This window comes from Equus przewalskii, chromosome 5, assembly GCF_037783145.1.
Source record: "Equus przewalskii isolate Varuska chromosome 5, EquPr2, whole genome shotgun sequence".
NCBI lineage: Eukaryota > Metazoa > Chordata > Mammalia > Perissodactyla > Equidae > Equus > Equus przewalskii.
The window spans coordinates 41,207,007-41,227,974 of NC_091835.1; the positions used below are offsets into that span (position 1 = coordinate 41,207,007).

The 20,968-nt window shown below is 37.1% G+C and overlaps 1 protein-coding gene across 5 annotated transcripts in view; it reads right to left on the bottom strand.

Moving 5' to 3' along the window:
* Positions 1–20,968, bottom strand: part of LRP6 (LDL receptor related protein 6) — a 169,113-nt gene that overhangs the window by 92,660 nt on the left and 55,485 nt on the right. For 4 of the 5 annotated variants that reach the window (XM_070619118.1, XM_070619121.1, XM_070619117.1 and 1 more), the window contains one exon: positions 2,796–2,993. The exons of the other annotated variant lie outside the window; for it this stretch is intronic. In XM_070619118.1, the coding sequence (XP_070475219.1) occupies positions 2,796–2,993 (198 nt within the window). The remainder of the gene's footprint in view (positions 1–2,795; positions 2,994–20,968) is intronic. 5 annotated transcript variants of the gene reach the window in all.

The window sequence follows — 20,968 nt, forward strand, 5'->3', positions numbered from 1 at the left end:
GGTACATTGTTGTATATTCTTAGTTGTGGGTCCTTCTAGTTGTGGCATGTGGGATGCTGCCTCAGCATGGTTTGATGAGCAGTGCCATGTCCGCGCCCAGGATTCGAACTGATGAAACACTGGGCCGCCTGCAGCGGAGTGCGTGAACTTAACCACTCGGCCATGGGGCCAGCCCCAAGACATTCTTTATTAAAAAAACTTAAATGAGATTTTACTTTGATACTTTGATGTTTCCCATGTTTATGTGAAATTAGTTTTCCTGAACTTCTAGAAGAAGGTGGTATTCAAGGTAGTTTTTTCTAATGTTACAGAAATCACCCTCCTGTTGTTGTCGTCATATAATGTTAAAAACTATGGTAGCTTGCTTTCTGAGATGTCCCAGCTGTTCCTCTCATCATCCTTATCTGAACCTTCTCTTTCCTTCCCCTTTTGTTCATCTCAATTTTACCTATTCTGCTCAATTTTGATGTTACCATTCTATTCGATTTTGTTTCTATTCAGTGTGGTGCCCTGTCCTGGTAGAGCACCTTAGCAGGACCGTTCCAAGAACTCTGTGCAGCTGGACTGCTGTATCCTCTTCAGTCTTCACACAGTGGACTCACCTGATATTGCAGCAAGCAAGCCCTCACCCTCTCATTTCAGCTGCTGCTCTTAATACAGTCCACCACACTGTCTAGTAAGTAGCTGAGGCTATTCTGAAGGTCTCCTGCTTTTACATTCTATGAGACACCCCATTCACTCTCTCTGCTTACTTTTGCATAAATGTAATACAATGGAGGTCTTCTGGCTGTTAGTGGTCTGCCCTGACCTGCATTCATTTCTGGATGCCTGACAGTTTTATGATACGTTTGTGGATTTGCTATCTAGTTTCACTGGTTTTTGTGTGGGTATTCCAAGGGAGTTTTGTGGGGTTTTTTAACTATGACATGACCATATTCACTTCCTAACATCCCTCTCAAAGCCAAATCTGAAGTTCAAACACAGTAGTTATGCCTTTATATTCATCATATACTTATTACCTTTTGTGACACTTATTTCTAGTTGTTTTTAAAGATTTTATTTTTCCTTTTTCTGCCCAAAGCCCCCTGGTACATAGTTGTTTTTTTTTTTTTTTTTAGTTGTCGGTCCTTCTAGTTGTGGCATGTGGGATGCTGCCTCAGCATGGCCTGATGAGCCACGCCATGTCGGCACCCAGGATCCGAACTGGCGAAACCCTGGGCCACCAAAGCAGAGCGCGCAAACTTAACCACTCAGCCACAGGGCCGGCCCCTCTAGTTGTTTTTAAACCTTCTTGTTATTAAGTCATTTCACTCTTTGAAACAAGGCAAAAAATACTCCAACTCCATGATTACAAAAAGTTTATCTGAATAAGTTCTTTAAAGCTTTCCCAGTTTTCAATACTTCTAAATGCTTCCTTATTCACAGTTCAGGTAACTTATACTGTTCACACTTTGAAAAATTCCTTCAACTACCTAAGGGTCTCTGTTTCTAGAGGGGTCTTAGAATGAGACCACTGAAAACCCAAATAATCATTCAAACACAAGAACGTAAATACAAACTGTCTAAAGATATGAACCTGGGAATGTGATGGGTTTGCAGGCATCAGCTGGAGGCTCAGTCCACTGCTCGGGGCAACTGGGAGGCTTCCGAGGTGGGCACAGAACCCAGAAGTTGTGCCCAGAGATGCAGGTGGCACCTGATCTGCAGAAGTCGCATGCCGTGGAGTTGGGAGGCGAGGAGGAAAGCTTCACTGAGGGGCCACTCGAAGCCACCGTGCCAGGATCCCTTTCTCCAAAGTGATGCTTTGGAATCAATGCCTCAAATACCCAGAGCTGTGGTCTTATCTCCTTTCTAGAACTACTAGAGGCCATCTGGTTTGCAGAAAATAATGGTAACATCCCAATTTAAAAATACATAATTTGGGGCCAGTTTTCGTGTTTCTAAGAGAACAACCAACTTGCTCATTTAAGAAACAGTCAAGTAACTAAAAAATATCTCTATACATGACTATGATCTGGGTAGAAATTCCATTTTTACATATTATAACTATGTCTTCCTTGAATACTGGGGTGTAGCATACATGCAGTAGGTCTTCTCCTACTCCAGTGGTCAGCAAACTACAGCTCACCAGCTCACTATGTTTTATAAATAAAGTTTTACTGGAACACAGCCGTGCCATTCCCTTACGTGTTATCTATAGCTGCTTTCACGCCACAACAGCAGAGGTAAGTAGTTGCAAGAGGGATCATACGGCCCACAAAGTCTAAAATATTTACTGTCTGGTCCTTTACAGAAAAAGTTGGCCAACCCTGTCCTAGTCTAGAGATTTATCAAATGAGCTTCCACGAGCAGCACCGAGTGGCTCTATGACCAATTCTGAGTAGAATGACTCTTTGTTCTATTGGGCGTCCAGCACATTGCAGAATGTTTAGTATCCCTGACACTACAGGAGCTAAAGTGCCAGTAGCACTCTAGTCCTTATGTTAACCAAAATTCTCCACACATTTCCGCACACTCTGGGAGAGAGCAGAAGTACTATCTCTGGTTAAGAATCGCTGAAGAAATATATTAACTCAGAGTAAAGAAGGAGAAAATACAAATCCATAAATTCTAAATGCTACCAAGATAGATGAGAAATGTAGTTACCTCTTTTAAGAGCAAACTAAAAGTCTATTCTTCTTCCTCTGTGATATTTAGCCAAAAATACACTAATTCTTCCTAATAAAATTAGGCTTTATAATTTGATTATTATGTCAAGACATCATGTAGTTTATAAATTTATAAGGCAATCTTACCGATTTGTTCCATCCAGATTTGATTTGTGGATGAAATTAAGTTTTGCATCTGCCCAATAAAGCTTCCGTTCCTCATAATCCAAAGTTAGTCCATTTGGCCAGTAAATTTCAGTGTTTATTATAATGAAGCGACTTGAACCATCCATTCCAGCACGTTCTATCTTTGGTACTTCTCCCCAGTCTGTCCAGTACATGAACCTAAAAATCATATAAACAATAACCCATGACATAAGCAGATTAATAGCCAAGTATTTTATAACTATCACTAATAGTAAAAGCTCTCTCAGAACACTAAAACTGAAACCCCTAGAAATTGTTAAAAACTTTTAATGATCTACCTTTTTGCCACCAACATGGTAATAACAGATTCAGGCAAGCATTATCACAGATGCAAAAACCATTTAATCAACATTTATTGGAAAACAGAAAACAGGATATTTACACTGTCTCAACTTATTTCCCTATAAATTACTTATTAATGACAGAGGGAGAAACGATAACTGTAGAGGAAATAAACTTGGTGGACACCACCTTAACCACATCATCTAAGTTAACATCATCAATAAGGGAACAAATGGGCATCACATATGTGATGCACTGGAAAGGACATACATCTTTTATGTAGATCCTCCTATAGAGAATGCCTGCCCAAAAAAAAGCATAACCTGAACAAAATTATGAGGAAATAGAACCAAATTGAGGAACATTCTAGAAAACAACTGGCCTTTGAAAATATCTGTCATAAAAGTCAAAGAAAGGTTAAGGAACTGATCTAGATTATATGAGAATAAAGAGACAGGATAACTACATAAAATGCATGATTCTAGAATCATCAGTTTGGAAAAATGCTATAAAGACATTATTGGAAAACCTGCCAATATTTGCCAGACTGCCAAATTATTTAACAGAAATGTACTAATGTTAAATTTCCTAAAACAATCAACTGTTTTGTGGTTGAAGTGTACAGGACTTCATTGTACTATTTTTGCTTCTATTCTACAAGTTTGAAATTTTCTCAAAATAAAAAAAATGGAAAGTCTTAATAGTCTCATTCCAGAGGGAAAAAGAAACTTTTCTTGATTTAAAGGTAATACTCTTAATGTGCTATATTTCAACTAAAAGCACATTTTTAAAAAGTTAGTGAGGGCTACAAACTAGTTAGGAGGTATTCAGTAAACGTGTTGAAACGCAACTGAAATTCAGATATAAATTTTACTCAGAAAACTAATGGAATGATGCAGCTGTAATGATTCTACTTGTGCATAAAGATATTTCATATTAACTGCTTACTCAAAAATATGATGGAAAGAGAATATCAGGTGGGGAACTAAGAGACAGTCATGTGCTGCATAATGACATTTCAGTCAATGACAGCACATATACAACAGTGGTCCCATAAGATCAGTACCATACAGCCTATCTATGTAGTAGGCTATACCATCTAGATTTGTGTGAGGACACTCTATGATGTTCACACAACAAAGAAATCGCGTAACGACGCATTTCTCAGAAAGTATCCCAGTTATTAAGTGACACGTGACTCTGCTTCCTAGATACAAAGCACTGTGCTAATGGCTTTACATACATTATCTCAAGCCTAACAGGCACATTATGAAACATTATTTGTCCATCACCCTATTTCAGAAGAAACTCAAAAGTTAGCACATTACTCAAAGTCATATAGCTAAAAGAGAAATGCAAACTCACATCCCTTAGATTCCATAGTCAATGCTTATGCCACAAGTCAGAGCCTTGATTCATAAGGAATAACAGGCAAAGCGCTCCAGAGATTGAGGCTAGTGAGTGACTAGATATTGTCCAGAATGAGGGGCAAGAGAATGATCAGATTCATGCAAGATAAAACTATATAGGAAGGATAGCCACACAATTTTAGACCATGTCAGAATTTTTGTTTTTTATTCTGTAATCAACATAAAGGCACTTGAAGACTTTTAAGATTGAAGGTGAAATGACCAGCTTTGAGGGTTTTCGGGGGTTAGGGAGTGCCCACTGGCTGCAGTGTGACAACAGACTGGAAGAAGGTTAAAATGAATAAAAAGAGGCCAGAGCTCCCAAAATGGCTCTGTGAAGAGCTCAGCAAATTCTCTCCCCTAAAACCAATAAAAAAAAAAACAAGAAAAGATTGTCAAAAATAACTAAAGTCTCTGAAAATTGATCAAAGGACATACAAAAAAGTGAGAAGCATTTATTCAAGAAAATCTATTAAATCACACTAAGAATTGTGGTATTTCAGCTAGAGGTTACTTGCATCACCATCCACACTGCTGGATTTGTGGCTCAGACATTCCGCCTTGAGCAGATAAGGCAGACCAGAAAGATTAGCACCACACCCCCCACAAGAGGGGGTGACTTTATTTGGAGCAGGTAATAGAAAAATCTATGCCCAAGAACATTGTCAAAAATAAGAGTGCTCTCAGTAGCAAACTATCAAAGAGGGCTATTATCCCAGCAATATTAGTTGGGACAGGCAACAAAATGGCAGGCCAGGCAGAAATTTAACATGAAGATCCTAGGACAGAGACAGCCAAAGAGGGCCTTAAGTGCATGTTCACCCTTGGTGGTCAGAAAGGTTGTGTGCATGCACAAGGCTGCTCCTGCTCAAGAGATACCAGAGAAGATCTTTGAAGACTAGTCTCTGGCTGAATGCGGGACAAACTTTAAACTCCTAAAATTTGAAAATATTCCCCAAACCACAGATAGATTCAAAGAAAAATGGTGAAGCACTTACTGGCTCGAGGTATTTAGGAACAACCTGTAATCAATCATTAGAAGACCACTAAGATATAGTGACCTAGGGGCAATCCCCAGAAAGCTGGGCACAAAAATTTTTTAAAAGAAAAAAGACTGTGAGTAGTGACTTCAGGAGTAACATGCTGGGAGGGAAACACACTCCAAAAAGTTAGTCCAGGCAAGTCATTAAACAACAAAAACAATAGCAACAAGCCAGGGAAAGGTCAGAATTCATATTTGCTATAATACAGTACGTAACATTTCTAGTTTTCAACAAAAAGTTATGAGACATCCAAAGACATAAGAAAGTCTGACCCGTGTATGAACTTAGCAGACAAGAACTTCAAAGTTGCTATTACAAATATGTTAAAGAAACTAGAGCAAAGAACATTTAAGAATTAAAAGAATGGATGAGGATGACTCATCAACGACTAAGTATTAAAAAAAAGAAAGAAAGAAAGAAATTCCGGAGTTGAAAAGTACAAAAGCCTAAATGAAAAATAAAATGAAAGGGCTCACTGTGCTAGCTGAAGAATCAGCAAATTTGAACATAGAGCAATAGGGATTATCCAAAAGGAAGAGCTGAAAGCAAAAAGAAGAAACATGAGGGATATGTGGGACATCATTAACTATACTAATAAACACACAATGGAGTACCAGAGAAGGGGAGAAAAAGTTGGGAAGGAAAAAAGCTCAAATAAATAATGACCAAAAACTTCCCAAATCTGATTAAAAAAAAATATGAACCCATATATCCAAGAAGCTTAAGAAACTCCAAGTATGACAAACACAGAGATACATAACTATACACAACAGTCAAACTGTTGAAAGACAAAGAGAAATTTTGAAACCAGTAAAAGAAAAACAACTCATCACATGCAAAGACACCCCAATTTGACTAATTGACTAACAGCTGATTTTCATCAGAACAATGGAGGACAGAAAGCAGTGGGATGATACACACAAAGCACTGAAAGAAAAAAAATTCAACCAAGAATTCTACAAAACTAAACTATCCTTCAAAAATGAAGGTGAGGGCTGGCCCGGTAGTGCAGTGGTTAAGTGCACATGTTGCACTTCAGTGGCCCGGGGTTCGCCAGTTCAGATCCCGGGTATGGACATAGCACTGCTTGGCAAGCCATGCTGTGGTAGGCATCCCACATAGAAAGTAGAGGAAGATGGGCATGGATGTTAGCTCAGGGCCAGTCTTCCTCAGCAAAAAGAGGAGGATTGGCAGTGGATGTTAGCTCAGAGCTAATCTTCTTCAAATAAATAAAAAAAGAAGGTGAAATAAGGAAATTCCCAGATAAACAAAGTGAGATAATTTGTGGCTTGCAGATCTGCGTTACAAGAAATACCAAAGGAAGTTCTTCAGGCTGAAAAGAAGTGAAATTAGATGTGAACTTCAATCCACATGAAGAAGCAGACAGTATTCATACAGATAATTATTTAGGTAATCATAAGAGACAGTATAAATACATATTTTTCCTTTTTTCTTCTCTTAATGGATTAAAAAGACAATTGCACAAAAAAGTAGTAATAAAATTGTAGTACTGGGCTTATAACATATGAAGGTGTAATATATATGAAAATAACAGCACTAAGAAAGGGAAAGGGGAAGCAACAATAAGGCAAAGAAATTGTGGCAGAAATTAACTCAAAGCCACAAAACAAAGAGTACCAGAAGTGTTAAATACATAGGTTAATATAAAAAACTTATAGATTTTTTTCTCAGTTGTTCCTTATCCTCTTTAAAAAAAGTAAGACTTTCCAGTTCCTGAACTGTTCTCATATGCACAATAAACCCTTACTAAATACTAAAGCAAAACAAACAAAAAAACCGTAAGACGGCTTAAAGCAATTCTGATGACATGGTATTAGTGGTTTTACAATACACAGAAACATAATATACAACAATAGTAGCAAAACAGAGAAGGAAGGAAATAGACCAATATTGGGGCAAAGTTTCTGTATTTTACTGGAATTAAGTTAGCATTAAAGTTCACTGTGATTAAGATAGATATTATAATCCCTACAACAAAAACTAAGAAAATATCTCAAAAATTATAGTTAAAAATTCAACAAAAGGATTAAAATGGTACACTAGAAAACATCTGTTTAATAAAAAAGGAGCGGGGCAGGTCCCACGGCCGAGTGTTTGGGCTTGCACGCTCCACTGCAGAGGCCCAGGGTTTCGCCTGTTCGGGTCCTGGGCGCAGACATGGCACCGCTCGTCGGGTCATGCCGGGGTGGCGTCCCACATGCCACAGCTGGAAGGACCCACAGCTGGGAATATACCACTATGTACTGGGGGGCCTTTGGGGAGAAAAAGGAAAAAAATAAAGTCTTTAAAAAATAAAAATAAAAAAAGAAGCAGTTAAGGTGAAGCAGAGCAACAAAAAGACAAGACATAAGGAAAACAAACAGCAAAATGAAACAGATAACTACACTTAAGTAAATAACAACAATAAAATATAAATGTATTAAAGATTCCAATCAAAAAGGAGATTGTCAGAGGACAGAGTCAACAGATATTTGGGAAGGAAAAACTGACAGGACTTGGCTATGAGGGGTGATGGAAGAGTAGGAATTGAGAACCATTTCTAGGTCTCTAGATAGAAAATGATGCCTTAAAAGAAGGTAAATATTAATAGAAATCAAAATAAATACATAGCTATTAAAATAGTGTTCAACCATATACCGTCTAGTGGTATGGATATCATATTTGGGAAATCACTGGTACAGAGAACTGTCCTTTCGTTGTATCTGTTCAATCGTGAGTTGTATAATTTATGGTTACAAGACCTTCAAGTGTGAAAAAGTTAGACTATAAGACATAGCATACCACAGTGATTTAGAGCACAAATTCTAGAGTTGGGCTGCTCAGCTCTGCCACTTCCCAGACATGTGATCTTGAGCAACTTACTTCACCTCTCTGTCCCTCGTGTTCCTCAATTATAACATGAAGATTAAAAACAGAACTACTTCATGGGGTTGTTGTGAGAATTAAAGTAGTTAACACATGTAAGGCACTTAGAGCCCTACATATACTTTAGTTGTTGTTATTGTTGTCTGATTATGTCAGAAATCTCTTGTTTATGGCTTCTCACTTTTAGAATAAAGGGAAAAATCATTAATATAATCTTCAACCCTATACTATCTGGCTTCTACCCATCTCTTCAGCTTCAATTTATGCCACTCTTCACCTTATTCATTACATGCCAGTCCCAAACAGGCACCATACTCTCTGGCACTATAGGGCTTCCCCTCTAGATATTATCTTCCTCTTTCAGAGTTCAGCTTAAACAGTATTTCCTCTAAGAAGTTTCCCTTAAATCCCGAGTTAGATTGCACGTTCCCTTATAAGCTCTCAGAGTACTTTATATTCGTAGCATTTACAACTATAACTGATTATTTGCTTAATGCTTACTGTTTCTTACCTCTAACTTATACATTTATGTTTTATGTATTTTCTTGATTAAAATAGGTTTAAAAGAGAAGTAAATGAAAGATAAATTTTCCACATTCTGATTTGGTCAAGTATTCCTTTTGCTGAGGCATATAAATCCCTCATTCTTAATGAGGCTAATGATGATACAACAGAGTTCTTGTCTACAGCAGCTAGCAGAAAAGAAAGAATACATTTGAAGAATAAGTGGGCTGAGAAAGTGACTAGAGATTTCCAATGATCACAGTGAATTTGAAGGTAGCCTTTCATTATGTAGTCTGACATGCTAATTTATAAAATCTGAGTGCCAGCTGTCCAAAGGTCACTCTGTCAGTAAATATTTTAACAATGTTCTAACTAATAGCTCACTTCTGGTTTATATATTTCAGAAAGTTAAAGATAAAAAAGTCAGATTTTGGAGAATGAATATATGATAAGAAAATTAGATCTCTCACCATAAGAGTTTTTAAAAGAAAGGCAACAACCATTCAATGACATAATATCAACCCATGTACCATTTGTTCTTTTATCAGGCAATCTAAATTCAAGACATTCCTGGCCTAAATTTTTTATTGAAGTATAATTGACATTTAACATCCTGTAAGTTTAAAGTGTACACGCGATTGTTTGCTATACTTATATACTGCAATATGATTACCATCACAGCGATAGCTAACACCTCTATCACGTCAGTTATCATTTCTTTTCTGTGGTGGGAACAATTAAGATCTAGTCTCTTAGCAACTTTGAAGTTTATAACACAGTATTATTGACTACAATTACTATGTTGTACCTTAGCTCTCCAGGACTTATTTACCTACCAGCTCCAAGTTTGTACCCTTAAACGACACATCCCAATTCCCCCACCCTCCAGCCTCTGGGACCCAACATTCTACTCTCTGATTTTATGAATTCGGCTTTTTTAGATTCCATATCTAAGTGATATTATACAGTATTTGTCTTTCTCTGTCTGACTCATCTCACTTAGAATAATGACTCATCGATGCTGTGGCAAATGGCAGGATTTCCTGCTTCTCATGGCTGAATAATATTCCTCTGAGTGTGTGTGTGTGTGTGTGTGTGTGTGTGTGTGTGTGTGTGTGTGTGTGTGTGTGTGTGTCTTCTTTATCCATTCATCTGTTGAAGGACATTTAGACTGTGTCCCTATCTTGGCTATTGTGAATAATGGTGCAATGAACATGGTAGTGCATACTCTCTCTTCAAAATTCTATTTTCATTTCCTTTGAAAATATATCCAGAAGTGGGATTAAAGGATCATATATAGTAGTTCTATTTTCAATTTTCTGAGGAACCTCCATACTAGTTTTAGTGGCTGAACCACTTTACATGTCCACCAATAATGTACAAAGGTTCCCTTATCTCCACATCCCCACCAACACGTGTTGCCTCTTGTCTCCTTGATGACAGCCATTCTAACAGGTCTGAGGTGATATCTCATTGGGGTTTTTCATTTGCATTTCCCTGATGATTAGTGATGTGCAACATCTCTTCGAAGATGCACCTGTTGGCCATCTGGATGCCTTCTTTTGAGAAATGTCTATTTAGTTCCTCTGCTCATTTTTTATCCAATTGTTTGGTTATTTTGTTACTAAATTATATGAGTTCTTTATATATTTTGGATATTAATCCTTATCTGATATATTGTTTAATAATCTTCCCTCATTCCGTAGGCTGCCTTTTTATTTTTAGATTGTTTCTTTTGCTGTGCAGAAGCTTTTCAGTTTGATGTACACTTGTTGCTTCTGCTAGCCTAGATTTTTTCATTTTTGCCTGAAAGTCCTTTCACTGTTTTGGATCTCTACAAGGAGTAGGAAATAGGGTAGGATAAGCTGAATATCTGTATATATCCTTTCCCAATCAGCTATAATCTCCATAAGTTAAGTACTCAGTTGAGAAGTAATCTTATGTATATGGTCAAAGAACAACCTAAAAACAGCAAACAAAATCATCTAGAAGCTTTCTACAAAAGTTAAAATTAAAATTTAAACTCTAACTGTACCAAAATATACAATTTCTCAAATCTTCTTTAGTCATTAAATAAACATAGTACGTAACAACTCAGAAGCTGATTTACCAAAAATATAGCTTAAGCAAACTTTAGGGTCCCTCACTTCTACAGGCCCCTTAAAATACCTTGTTCTTAATTTTGTACAGGCAGTCATCACTCTGCAAAGTTCCAATATGTGAACTTCAGTTACCATAGTTTAGTAAAATAACAAACTCTCTCATTATTCTCCTCTCAATATGGCCAAATTTCAGTTATCACAGTATATTAACTGTAAGTGCACAAAGTACAAATTTCACTGCCAGCTCCACAAATCACCATGTAAATGACAGATGTGCATGATGATCAGTAATCAATCACATTATTCTTTCAAAGTCTCACTGGTCCCTGCTCATCTGTTATTCAGTTCACACACAGACAGCAAAGTGTGCATCTGTGTTGCCTCCTTGTACTCATAAACCAGTGAAACATTTTATAAAAATGGATTATCAAAAGGAAATTGGCAAAGAAAGATGCAAGTGCAGCAAAAAAATGAAAACTGGTAATACTGGAAGTGAAATCTGAATTGAACAGAGAGTTACAGAAGAAATCGCTGACCGTGGGAATTTTGACACTGCCACCATTCAAGAGCCTCTAGATAGACAGCAGCCAGGAGAACTTAGTGAAGGCCAGCTTATCAACATCAATGAAGAAAGTGGTTGCAACAAAAAGGATGAACACGTCCCAGAGTGATGTGAGGAAAAAAACTTAACATTGAACAAACTCTCTAAGATATTTCACAGCAGTGAAAACACAAAGGATGAAATGTTTTGAAAGTTTGATCCAAGCATAAAAAGCAATATGACAATTCACCAAGGCATAGAAAAGATGTTTGCTCCCTATGGTAAGTTATACAATGAGAAGGTGATGGCACACTGTTCAAACTACTCTTGATAACTTTTTACAAAGAAATAAAACACTTTAATTCTCAATATTTCTAATATATTAAACTATGGTATACTAAATAAATATTAGTTTTGCTATTTTTTTCATTTCCCTATACATTTGTATCAGATAGTAATAATTCTTCATGTTTTGGCAAAAATTTTAAAGGTCACCAAAGAACTGTAATTTATCCACTGATTACTAGGATTGCTTTGCACAGTTTTGGTTTTGCATGACCTTGCACATTTTAATATTTGCCAAATTTTCTCCACAGGAGAAACATTTTTTTGGTTAATCATTACTTCATTTTCGTCAGTTCAGTTCAATACAGCTAAACTAACGCTAAGCGACTCCTACGTGACAAACATCCCCCAAGGTGTGGTCCTGACATTTAAGGAGTTTTCAGAATAGACAGTTTTCAAATAATATAGGAAGGGCTAAAGAGAGGTAAATACAATCTCAGTGCCCTGAAAGTAACAGAAGAAGGGCTGTGAGTCCCACAGAGACGACACCTGAGTTGAGCCTTGAAGGAGGAGCAGGTGGTTTTATAGGAAATCAGAATAAAACATTACATTGAGGCACAAATTGTGCATAAAAGGAACTACATGTGTTCCAACATTATTACCACATGAAACGGAAGGTTTGAGATCAGGTGGAGAAGAAAGAGATCAAATCTCACACAGAGCTTTATATACATACTCAGGAGATTGACCTTGATTTTTTAGGCGTTGGGAAATCATTGATACACTGGATTATTTAGGGGGAGGGATGACCTGGTCAAACTTTTACATTTTCTATAGATCATGGTGGCAGCTTATTGGATTTAAATGAAGAAAAACAGATACTATTTAGGGATCTATTTCAATTTTCCAGGTGAAAAAGGATGAGGGGACAATTAAAGCAATGGTAGTAGGAAAAAAATAACAGAAATATTCATTTATATAAAGGGTCAGGGCCTTTCTTCAGGCCTGGCCTACCTTTCCAGTTTCACCTCTATTGTTCCCTACCTTCAATCCCATGGTTACAGGCCCAAGTTGACAAACAGGTTTCTTTCCAACTAATCACCAGCCATTAGTGACTTGTTGAAGTACTCTGTTCATAAAGACTGTGAAGCCTACTCAGAGTTATAGGGGGAACTCAGTGATTAGTTAATGGACTTCTGCCAACAACCCAGTAGGGGAGAGTATCAGCCAACCTGCCTTTGTTGATCCTACTCTAAACAGAGTAACTACATGCTCTTTGCAAAGGACACCATGAAGTTTCTTGTCCCTTAGTTTTTGCATACTATTTTACTCCATCCTAATTTAAAATGCTAATAACTACCATGAATAATTAATTCAGGAAGTTGCAGCTATTACACAGTAATGTCTATGAGCTAGCTATTTCACAATAATCATAAAATTAAACAAAATGTATGAGGCAGCTGTTCCAGGAACTGAAAATAGGCAGCAGAAGACTAGAAACTGTGAGGTAAGAGAAACTCACTAGGTAAGCTCCACAATCACCCCAACTCAACCCGGTGAGCATTTTCTAACCAAAGGGTGGAAAACTGGAGTCAAAGTTAGGAATGGTGGTCCCACTGAGCTTAAAGAGGCAGAGAGAGTCTGGGGCAGCAGGAAAAAAAACTGGAATTTGCAGGGCCCCAAAGAGGAGGGAGTAACACTGAGTGGGGGGCATCAGGGATCTCCATGAGTCCTTGGCCAAGAACCAGGCTGTGAATATACAGGTTGCTCAAGGATTATCAGAGTACTACTGCCATCAGGTTGAGAATCAAAGTACCAGAGGTCAAGCAGTACGAGTGGTCTTAAATGCTCTGCCAAGCCAGAGTAAAGGGCCTCAACAACACCCAGGGCATTCAGCTGAGACACAGCAAAAATTGAATATGGACCACATCCTACAGCAGTTGTTCTCAAACTGTGGGCCAAGGACATCTGGCGATCCCAGGAATCCTTTCAGGGGATCTGCAGGGTCAAAACTGTTTTCATAGTATTGATAAGTTTTATATATGTATATATTTAGCTTTTTTCATGCTCATTCTGGAATTTTCAGAGACTACACAAGGTGTAATGATTACTTCGCCCTGTTGGCTCATGGAAAACAGGTTTTGGGTATAAATATATACATGTTCAGAGATAAACTCAGTTTGTTCTCAGTACTTTTTGCTCTTACTAGCTAGCTTTGATTATACCTCCTATAATCTCTGTACCTCACTGTCATCTAAAAAATTATTTTTGAAATCCCGAAATCTTCCTTGTGCCTAGGTAGAAACACACCAATAAGCAAATACACTGTTTTGCTTTGCAGTATTTCTTAATTTTTAAATTTCACTTTAAACTGTTTTATCTTGGAATTTACTAGTATTGTATACTAAAATAACAGAAAACTTACTTATATTTGTCTTGTATTTAAGAATGGATCATGGCTTAAAAAGAGGAGATCAGAAGACTCACTTTCTCATTCCATAACTGTACTGTCTATATTTAAAGATGTTGAGAAAGCTGAAACTGAACTATCAGAGAGAGTTCTCTGACTTGTGGAAGGGAAGAAATCTACCCCAAGATCTTAAGCGAAACAGAACTTGTAAATAAGAAACAAAATATTACAAAAGCAATCTTTCCATTGGCTTATACATGTTATCTTATCGTGAATAGTATTATCCCAGTTAAGTTAGGGCATTATTTTGAGACTAATCATTCAGAGTTTAAAGAAAAGGAATCAGAAAGTTTAAATGTAAAAATGACCTTGTTAAAAGCCAAACAATGTTTATTACAGCTTTCCAGCTAAAGAAGCACACACAACAACTAAGAGGCTATTAAAGCCTTCTCCAGTTAAAACTTTTGAATTTCTCCTAGATGAAAAGTCAATTAAAAAAATTATAGCACTGCCAATTTCCAATGATACAGTAACACACCAAAGTAAAAATTTAGCTGCAAACGCAAAAAGTGAATATGTTATCTGAGAGACTGTGCTGTTGTCTTACACCTGAATGAATCAAAAGATACGGCTGGATGTACTGTTTCACTTGTTCATCAGGTGTCACTACCAACTAATCATCAAAGATCTTCTCCGTGAATGCTTAGAACAATAAACGTAAGCAGTGCCAAAATATTCAAAGTGGTGTATAACTTTTTTGAATTGCACAACTACCTGAACTACTCTGTCATTTGCCCGATGGTCCAAAAGCAATGATGGGTAAAACTGCTGGCACCTTAATACAAATCCAGGCAGTAGCGACCAAGTGTACTAGTAGTCACTGTAATCATTCTTCACCATACACAAAAGAAAAGTCGGTCTCAATGAACACTGTTTTTGGTAAGGCAGAAAATTTATTAGTTTCATTACATCTCGACCTTTGGTTATACATCTAATATTCTGTCTGACAAAATGGGATCTACAGATAAAGTACTTCTGCTCCATACCAAAGGTAACGGCTGTCTTGAGAAAAAGCACTTGGCCAACTCTAAGTTGTGAGCTGAGCTAGCTGGTTTTCTTCATGGAACATCGTTTTTACTTAAAAAAAAATGACTAACAAATGATTATTAATCACCTTAGGCATCAAGAGATACTTTCTTGGAAACAAATGAACTTGTCACTTCAATTTGTTGCCAATAATAAAATTTGAGCTTTCTGCACTCAATCTGTTTAGGACACATATATATTTGAGAAAAGACTTCCATCTTCAGTTTATGAAGAACTCCTAAAACTCAATAAAAGGAAGACAGCCAATCCAATTAAAAATTGGGCAGGGCTGGCCCGGTGGTGCAGTGGTTAACTGCGCACGTCCCACTGCGGCGGCCCAGGGTTTGCCGGTTCGGATCCCGGGTGCAGACATGGCACCACTTGGCAAGCCATGCTATGGTAGGTGTCCCACATAGAAAGTAGAGGAAGATGGGCAAGGATATTAGCTCAGGGCCTGTCTTCCTCAGCAAAAAGAGGAGGATTGGCAGCAGATGTTAGTTCAGGGCTAACCTTCCTCAAAAAAAAAAAAAAAAAAACTGGGCAAAATATCTGAACGGACACATCAACAAAAGACATACAAATGGCAAAAGGCACATGAAAAGATATTTGACATAATTATTCATCAGAGAAACACAAACTAAAACCACAGTGAGATATCACTACATACCTACCAGGATGGCTAAACTTTACAAAATCGACAACACAAAGTACTAGCAAAGATGCAGAGCAACTGAAACTCTTGTAGACTGCTAGTATTAATGCAAAAAGGCACACCCACTTTGGAAAATAGTTTGGTAGTTTCTTACATTAAACATTTCCATGATCTGAGATCCAGTAACCCCACTCCTAGGTATTTACTCAAGAGAAATTAAATATATATTCACACAAAAATCTGTATGGAAATGTTTATAGCAGAAGTACTCATAATCATCAAAAACTAGTGAATGTCCTTCAAATGATGAATGGACAAACAAACCGTGGTACATCTGTAGAATGGAATACTCTCAGCAATAAAAACAACTACTGACACAAAAGAACCTGTATAAATTTCAAATGCTTTGTGATAAGAGAAAGAAGCTGGATTAAAAACACTACATGACATATGATTCCATTTAGATGACATTCTGGAAAAGACAAAACTATACAGAGTCAGAAAACAGCTCCATGATTGCCTAGGGCTGCAGGTAGGAGAAAGGCTTTATGACAAAAAGACAAGAGTGAATTGGGGGTGTAGGGGGGTCATGGAATTGTCCTATATGTTAACTGTGGTGGTGATTACCCAAATGTTTGTATTTGTCTAAATTCAGAACTGCCCACCAAAAAGTATAAATTTAATCAATGTAAATTCTACTTTAACTTTTAAAAACGGGTAAAAGATATCACTAGATACTTCACAAAAGAAGATACATGAATGTCCAATTGGCACATAAAAAGATGTTCAATCTCATTAATCATCAGGGAAATGCAAATTAAAAATGATAATGAGATACCATTTCACAACCACTAGAAAGGCTAACATTAAAAAGACCAACAAGGGGCTGGCCTGGCAGCGTAGTGGTTAAGTTCATGTGCTCTGCTTCAGCAACCCAGGGGGTTCACAAGTTTGGATCCCAGGTGTGGACCTACACACCATCACTCATCAAGCCACGCTGTGGCAGCATCCCTCATACAAAACAGAGAAAGACTGGCACAGATGTTAGCTCAGGGGCAATCTTCCTCAAGCAAAAAAGAGAAAGATTGTCAATATTTGTTAGCTCAGGGCCAATCTTCCTTACAAAAAAAAAAAAAAAAGACCAATAATACTAAGTGTTGGTGAGGATGGAGCAACTGGAGCTCTCACACACTGCTAGTATAAATCACCTTGGGAAAACAATCTGGCAGTTTCTTATAAAGTTAAACATACACTTAACCCTACAAACCAGCAATTCCACTTTTAAGTATTTACTCAAGAGAAATACAAATATATATCCACAGAACAATTTGTACATGCAAGTTCACATTAAGATTTACTTATAATAACCAAAAACCAGAAACAACACAAACGTCCATCAACAGGATGATCGACAAACTCCGGTATATTCATAGAATGGAATACTACTCAGCAATACAAGAGACTTAACTATACATATATTCACCACAAGGATGAATTTTTAAAATTATGTTGAACAAAAGAAGCCAGACTGAAAAAGGTATGCACTACCTGACATCATTATATGAAATTTTAGATTCAGCAAAACTAATCTACAGTGATAGAAATCAGATCAGTAGTTACTGGGGTAGGAGTAGGGGTTAACTTAAAAGGGGCTGACGTAACTTTCCAGAGTAAGGTGATGAAAATGTCTTTTTGGGAAATGGCAGGTACACACATTTATCAAAACCCATCAAGCTATAAACGTAAAAAAATGCGGATTTTTTGCATAAAAATACCTCAAAGTTGCTTGAAACACAAATAAGAAACAGGAGACCATTTTTAAAAGCCAATTCAAAGGGACTTCTTTCCTGTAGAAGCCCTTATCAGCTTGCCCAGACAAAGCAGAATTACTGCCTTCTATGTGCTCCTGTAGCATATCTAACTGTGCTATAGTACTTAGCAAAGTTCGTAGACAAATTATAAAGAACTCATATGGGCTGATCATAAGCAATTTGTACATTATCAAGATGGATACAGCAAAAAGTGCTGTTGTCTTCTTTTTATAATATAATTCAGCTAAGTCTCACAATTGTCACTAACCTTGTCTAAGTAATCATTAAACTTAGAAACAAGAACTTGGTATCTAGTTTATGGTGAAATAAAAAGTTGTTACAAATGAATTGGTCAGCAGAAGAATTTTAGTAATAAATAAAATTATTTGCATGCCACTGTCTATCAAAGCTAATAAATAACTTCCATTATTCAACCCTAAAAAATATATATCAAGTTACGTTACCCTCAAGGATGACACTCAGATAAAGGCTTCAACTACAACAAACGAAACTGAGACATTCGTCAGATGAGAATTTGAGGAAAATTTAGAATTTTTAAATGAACCTTACTGATGTTTCCTTGTTCAAGTATTTAAAATTTAAGTAATAGGGGCCAGCCCCATGGCCAAGTGGTTAAGTTCATGCACTCTGCTTCAGCAGCCCAGGGTTTCGCTTATTTGGATCCCAGGCATGGACATGGCACCATTCATCAGGCCATGCTGAGGCAGTGTCCCTCGCAGCACAACCAGAGGCACTCACAACTAGAATATACAACTATGTACTGGGGGTATTTGGGGAGAAGAAGAAGGAAAAAGAAAAGATTGGCAACAGATGTTAGCTCAGGTGCCAATCTTTAAAAGAAATAAAATTTAAGAATAAAATAAAATTTAAGTAATAAGTTTCATCTATGAATACTAAATATTTCCATTTGTTATTTGATTAACATTTAAGTTAAAAGCTCATTACAAACAATATAGAAAAGGAAACAGGCATAGGAAGCAGAAAAAGACAGAGTATTTTATAAGTTACCAAGATATTATTCAATTTTTTAAAATGTGCTGAGCACCTATTAGGAGCTAAGCATCATGCCTGTCGGGGAAATACAAAAACAAGCAAGAGAACTACTTCCCCTATGAAACTTGCAATCTAAGCAAGGAGTGATAAATGTATCAAGAGAGGTATGCACAGGGTACTATGAGAGTACAGGGAAGTGATATCCAAAAGAGCCAGTAAATCTAAGAGTTTTCAACCAAAGCTTACCAGAGAAAGTTAATACTTTTAGTTAGGTAGTTGCCAAAATGGGAAACAGCATTCCAGAAAGAAGACATAGCACATGCAAAGGACATCAGAAGTCACGAGAGATTCAAGAAAGAGCAAGAAGATCAGTAGAGCTGCTCTATATAGTGTATTGTGGGGGACACCTGGCAACAAAAGAAGTCCCACAGAAGGAGACTATTTTGCTGTGCTAAGAAGCTTGGACTGCATAGCCTATAGTTGATGAGAAGTTAATTAAGACTGCAAGCAGAAAACTAAACCAGTAAGATTATCCTTTTACTAAATCTCTGGTGATAAAACTGACTGACTGGCTAGAGGGATAAGAAATTAGACAAAGAAAAATAAGGCACAAAATTCCTGAAATATTCCAACTGAGAACTGGCGAAGACAAAAGTTGAGGGATGGATCAACGTGAGAGAAGAAAGATAAAGGATAGACTAGGATGTCTCCCAAGATTTGGCAAATGTGAATGAGTCCATATTGGTGTCATTCAACAAAAATACAGAAAACAGACAGAGTTTAGAGGGCAACATGAGTTCAGGTAAGGATGAAATGAGCATCCTCACCTTACTGTTTTTCCTTCTATATCCAAAAAACCAGCCAAGAGAGTAACAAAAAAATTAGTGTAAAAATTAAAGGAGATGATCGCAGCATTATTTACAATAGCCAAGAAGTGGAACCAACCTACATGCCCAGAAACTGATGATTGGATAAAGAAGATATGGTATATATACACAATGGAATACTACTCAGCCATAAAAAAAGACAAAATTGGCCCATTCGCAGCAACGTGGATGGACCTCGAGGGTATCATGTTAAGCGAAATAAGCCAGTCAGAGAAAGACGAACTCTATATGACTCCACTCATAGGTGGAAGTTAATATATTGACAAGGAGATCTGATCGGTGGTTACCAGGGAAAAGGGGGGGTGGGGGGAGGGCACAAAGGGGGAAGTGGTGTACCCACAACATGACTAACAATAATGTACAACTGAAATCTCACAAGGTTGTAATCTATCATAACATTAATAAAAAATAAATAAATAAATAAATAAATAAAAATAAATTAATTAATTAAAGGAGAGTTGGATAGAAAAGGTATATAAAATAAAAAGAACGTTAACAAACAAGTTGAACTATAGTAACAGGGCAAAAGAAACTACAATTAGGAGTTGCATATGAAACCAAGCCAACCTCAAAGCGTAAGAATCATGCCACATTCTAAGAACATCATGTGACAGATGTAAGGTAAAATCTTAGTATAAAAAGCCATGGATCCTCTCAAAAACATTCTCTTGCCATGTAATTTATTATGGGAAAATTTCTAAAACCACATCCATCATTAATCAGATTGAAACTACAGGCAGTAGAAAAAAATTCTGACTTTAATGAGCATGAAAGGAAAAAGCATCATACAAAATTCACACATCCTTCCTCTCTCTGATCCCTGAACCAGTTCTGTCTTACTCTGGCTAGCACATTAGGCTTCTAAGTGAAGAGGAGGTTGGAGAATTCAAGGATATCTGTTTCCTGACAGAACTACAAAGAATAAAAGAACTGTGAAGAAATCCGCTACACTTTTGTGCTTTCCCTTTACTTATTTGTGTTGGTATCATATTTTCATAAGTGGTGATTAATAGAAGATCATGAAAGCGTTCATTTTAGAGGATTTGTTTTTACAGAGAATGTACAGTATCCAGATGAAAAAGATTCTACTATTGAGGGACAGGAAAGAACATGAGGTTGGCCAAATTAAATAGAATCCTTGCTGTCACCGTATGCATCATAAGAGAATTCTGCATGTATAAACTGTTTGTTCCAGAGAAAA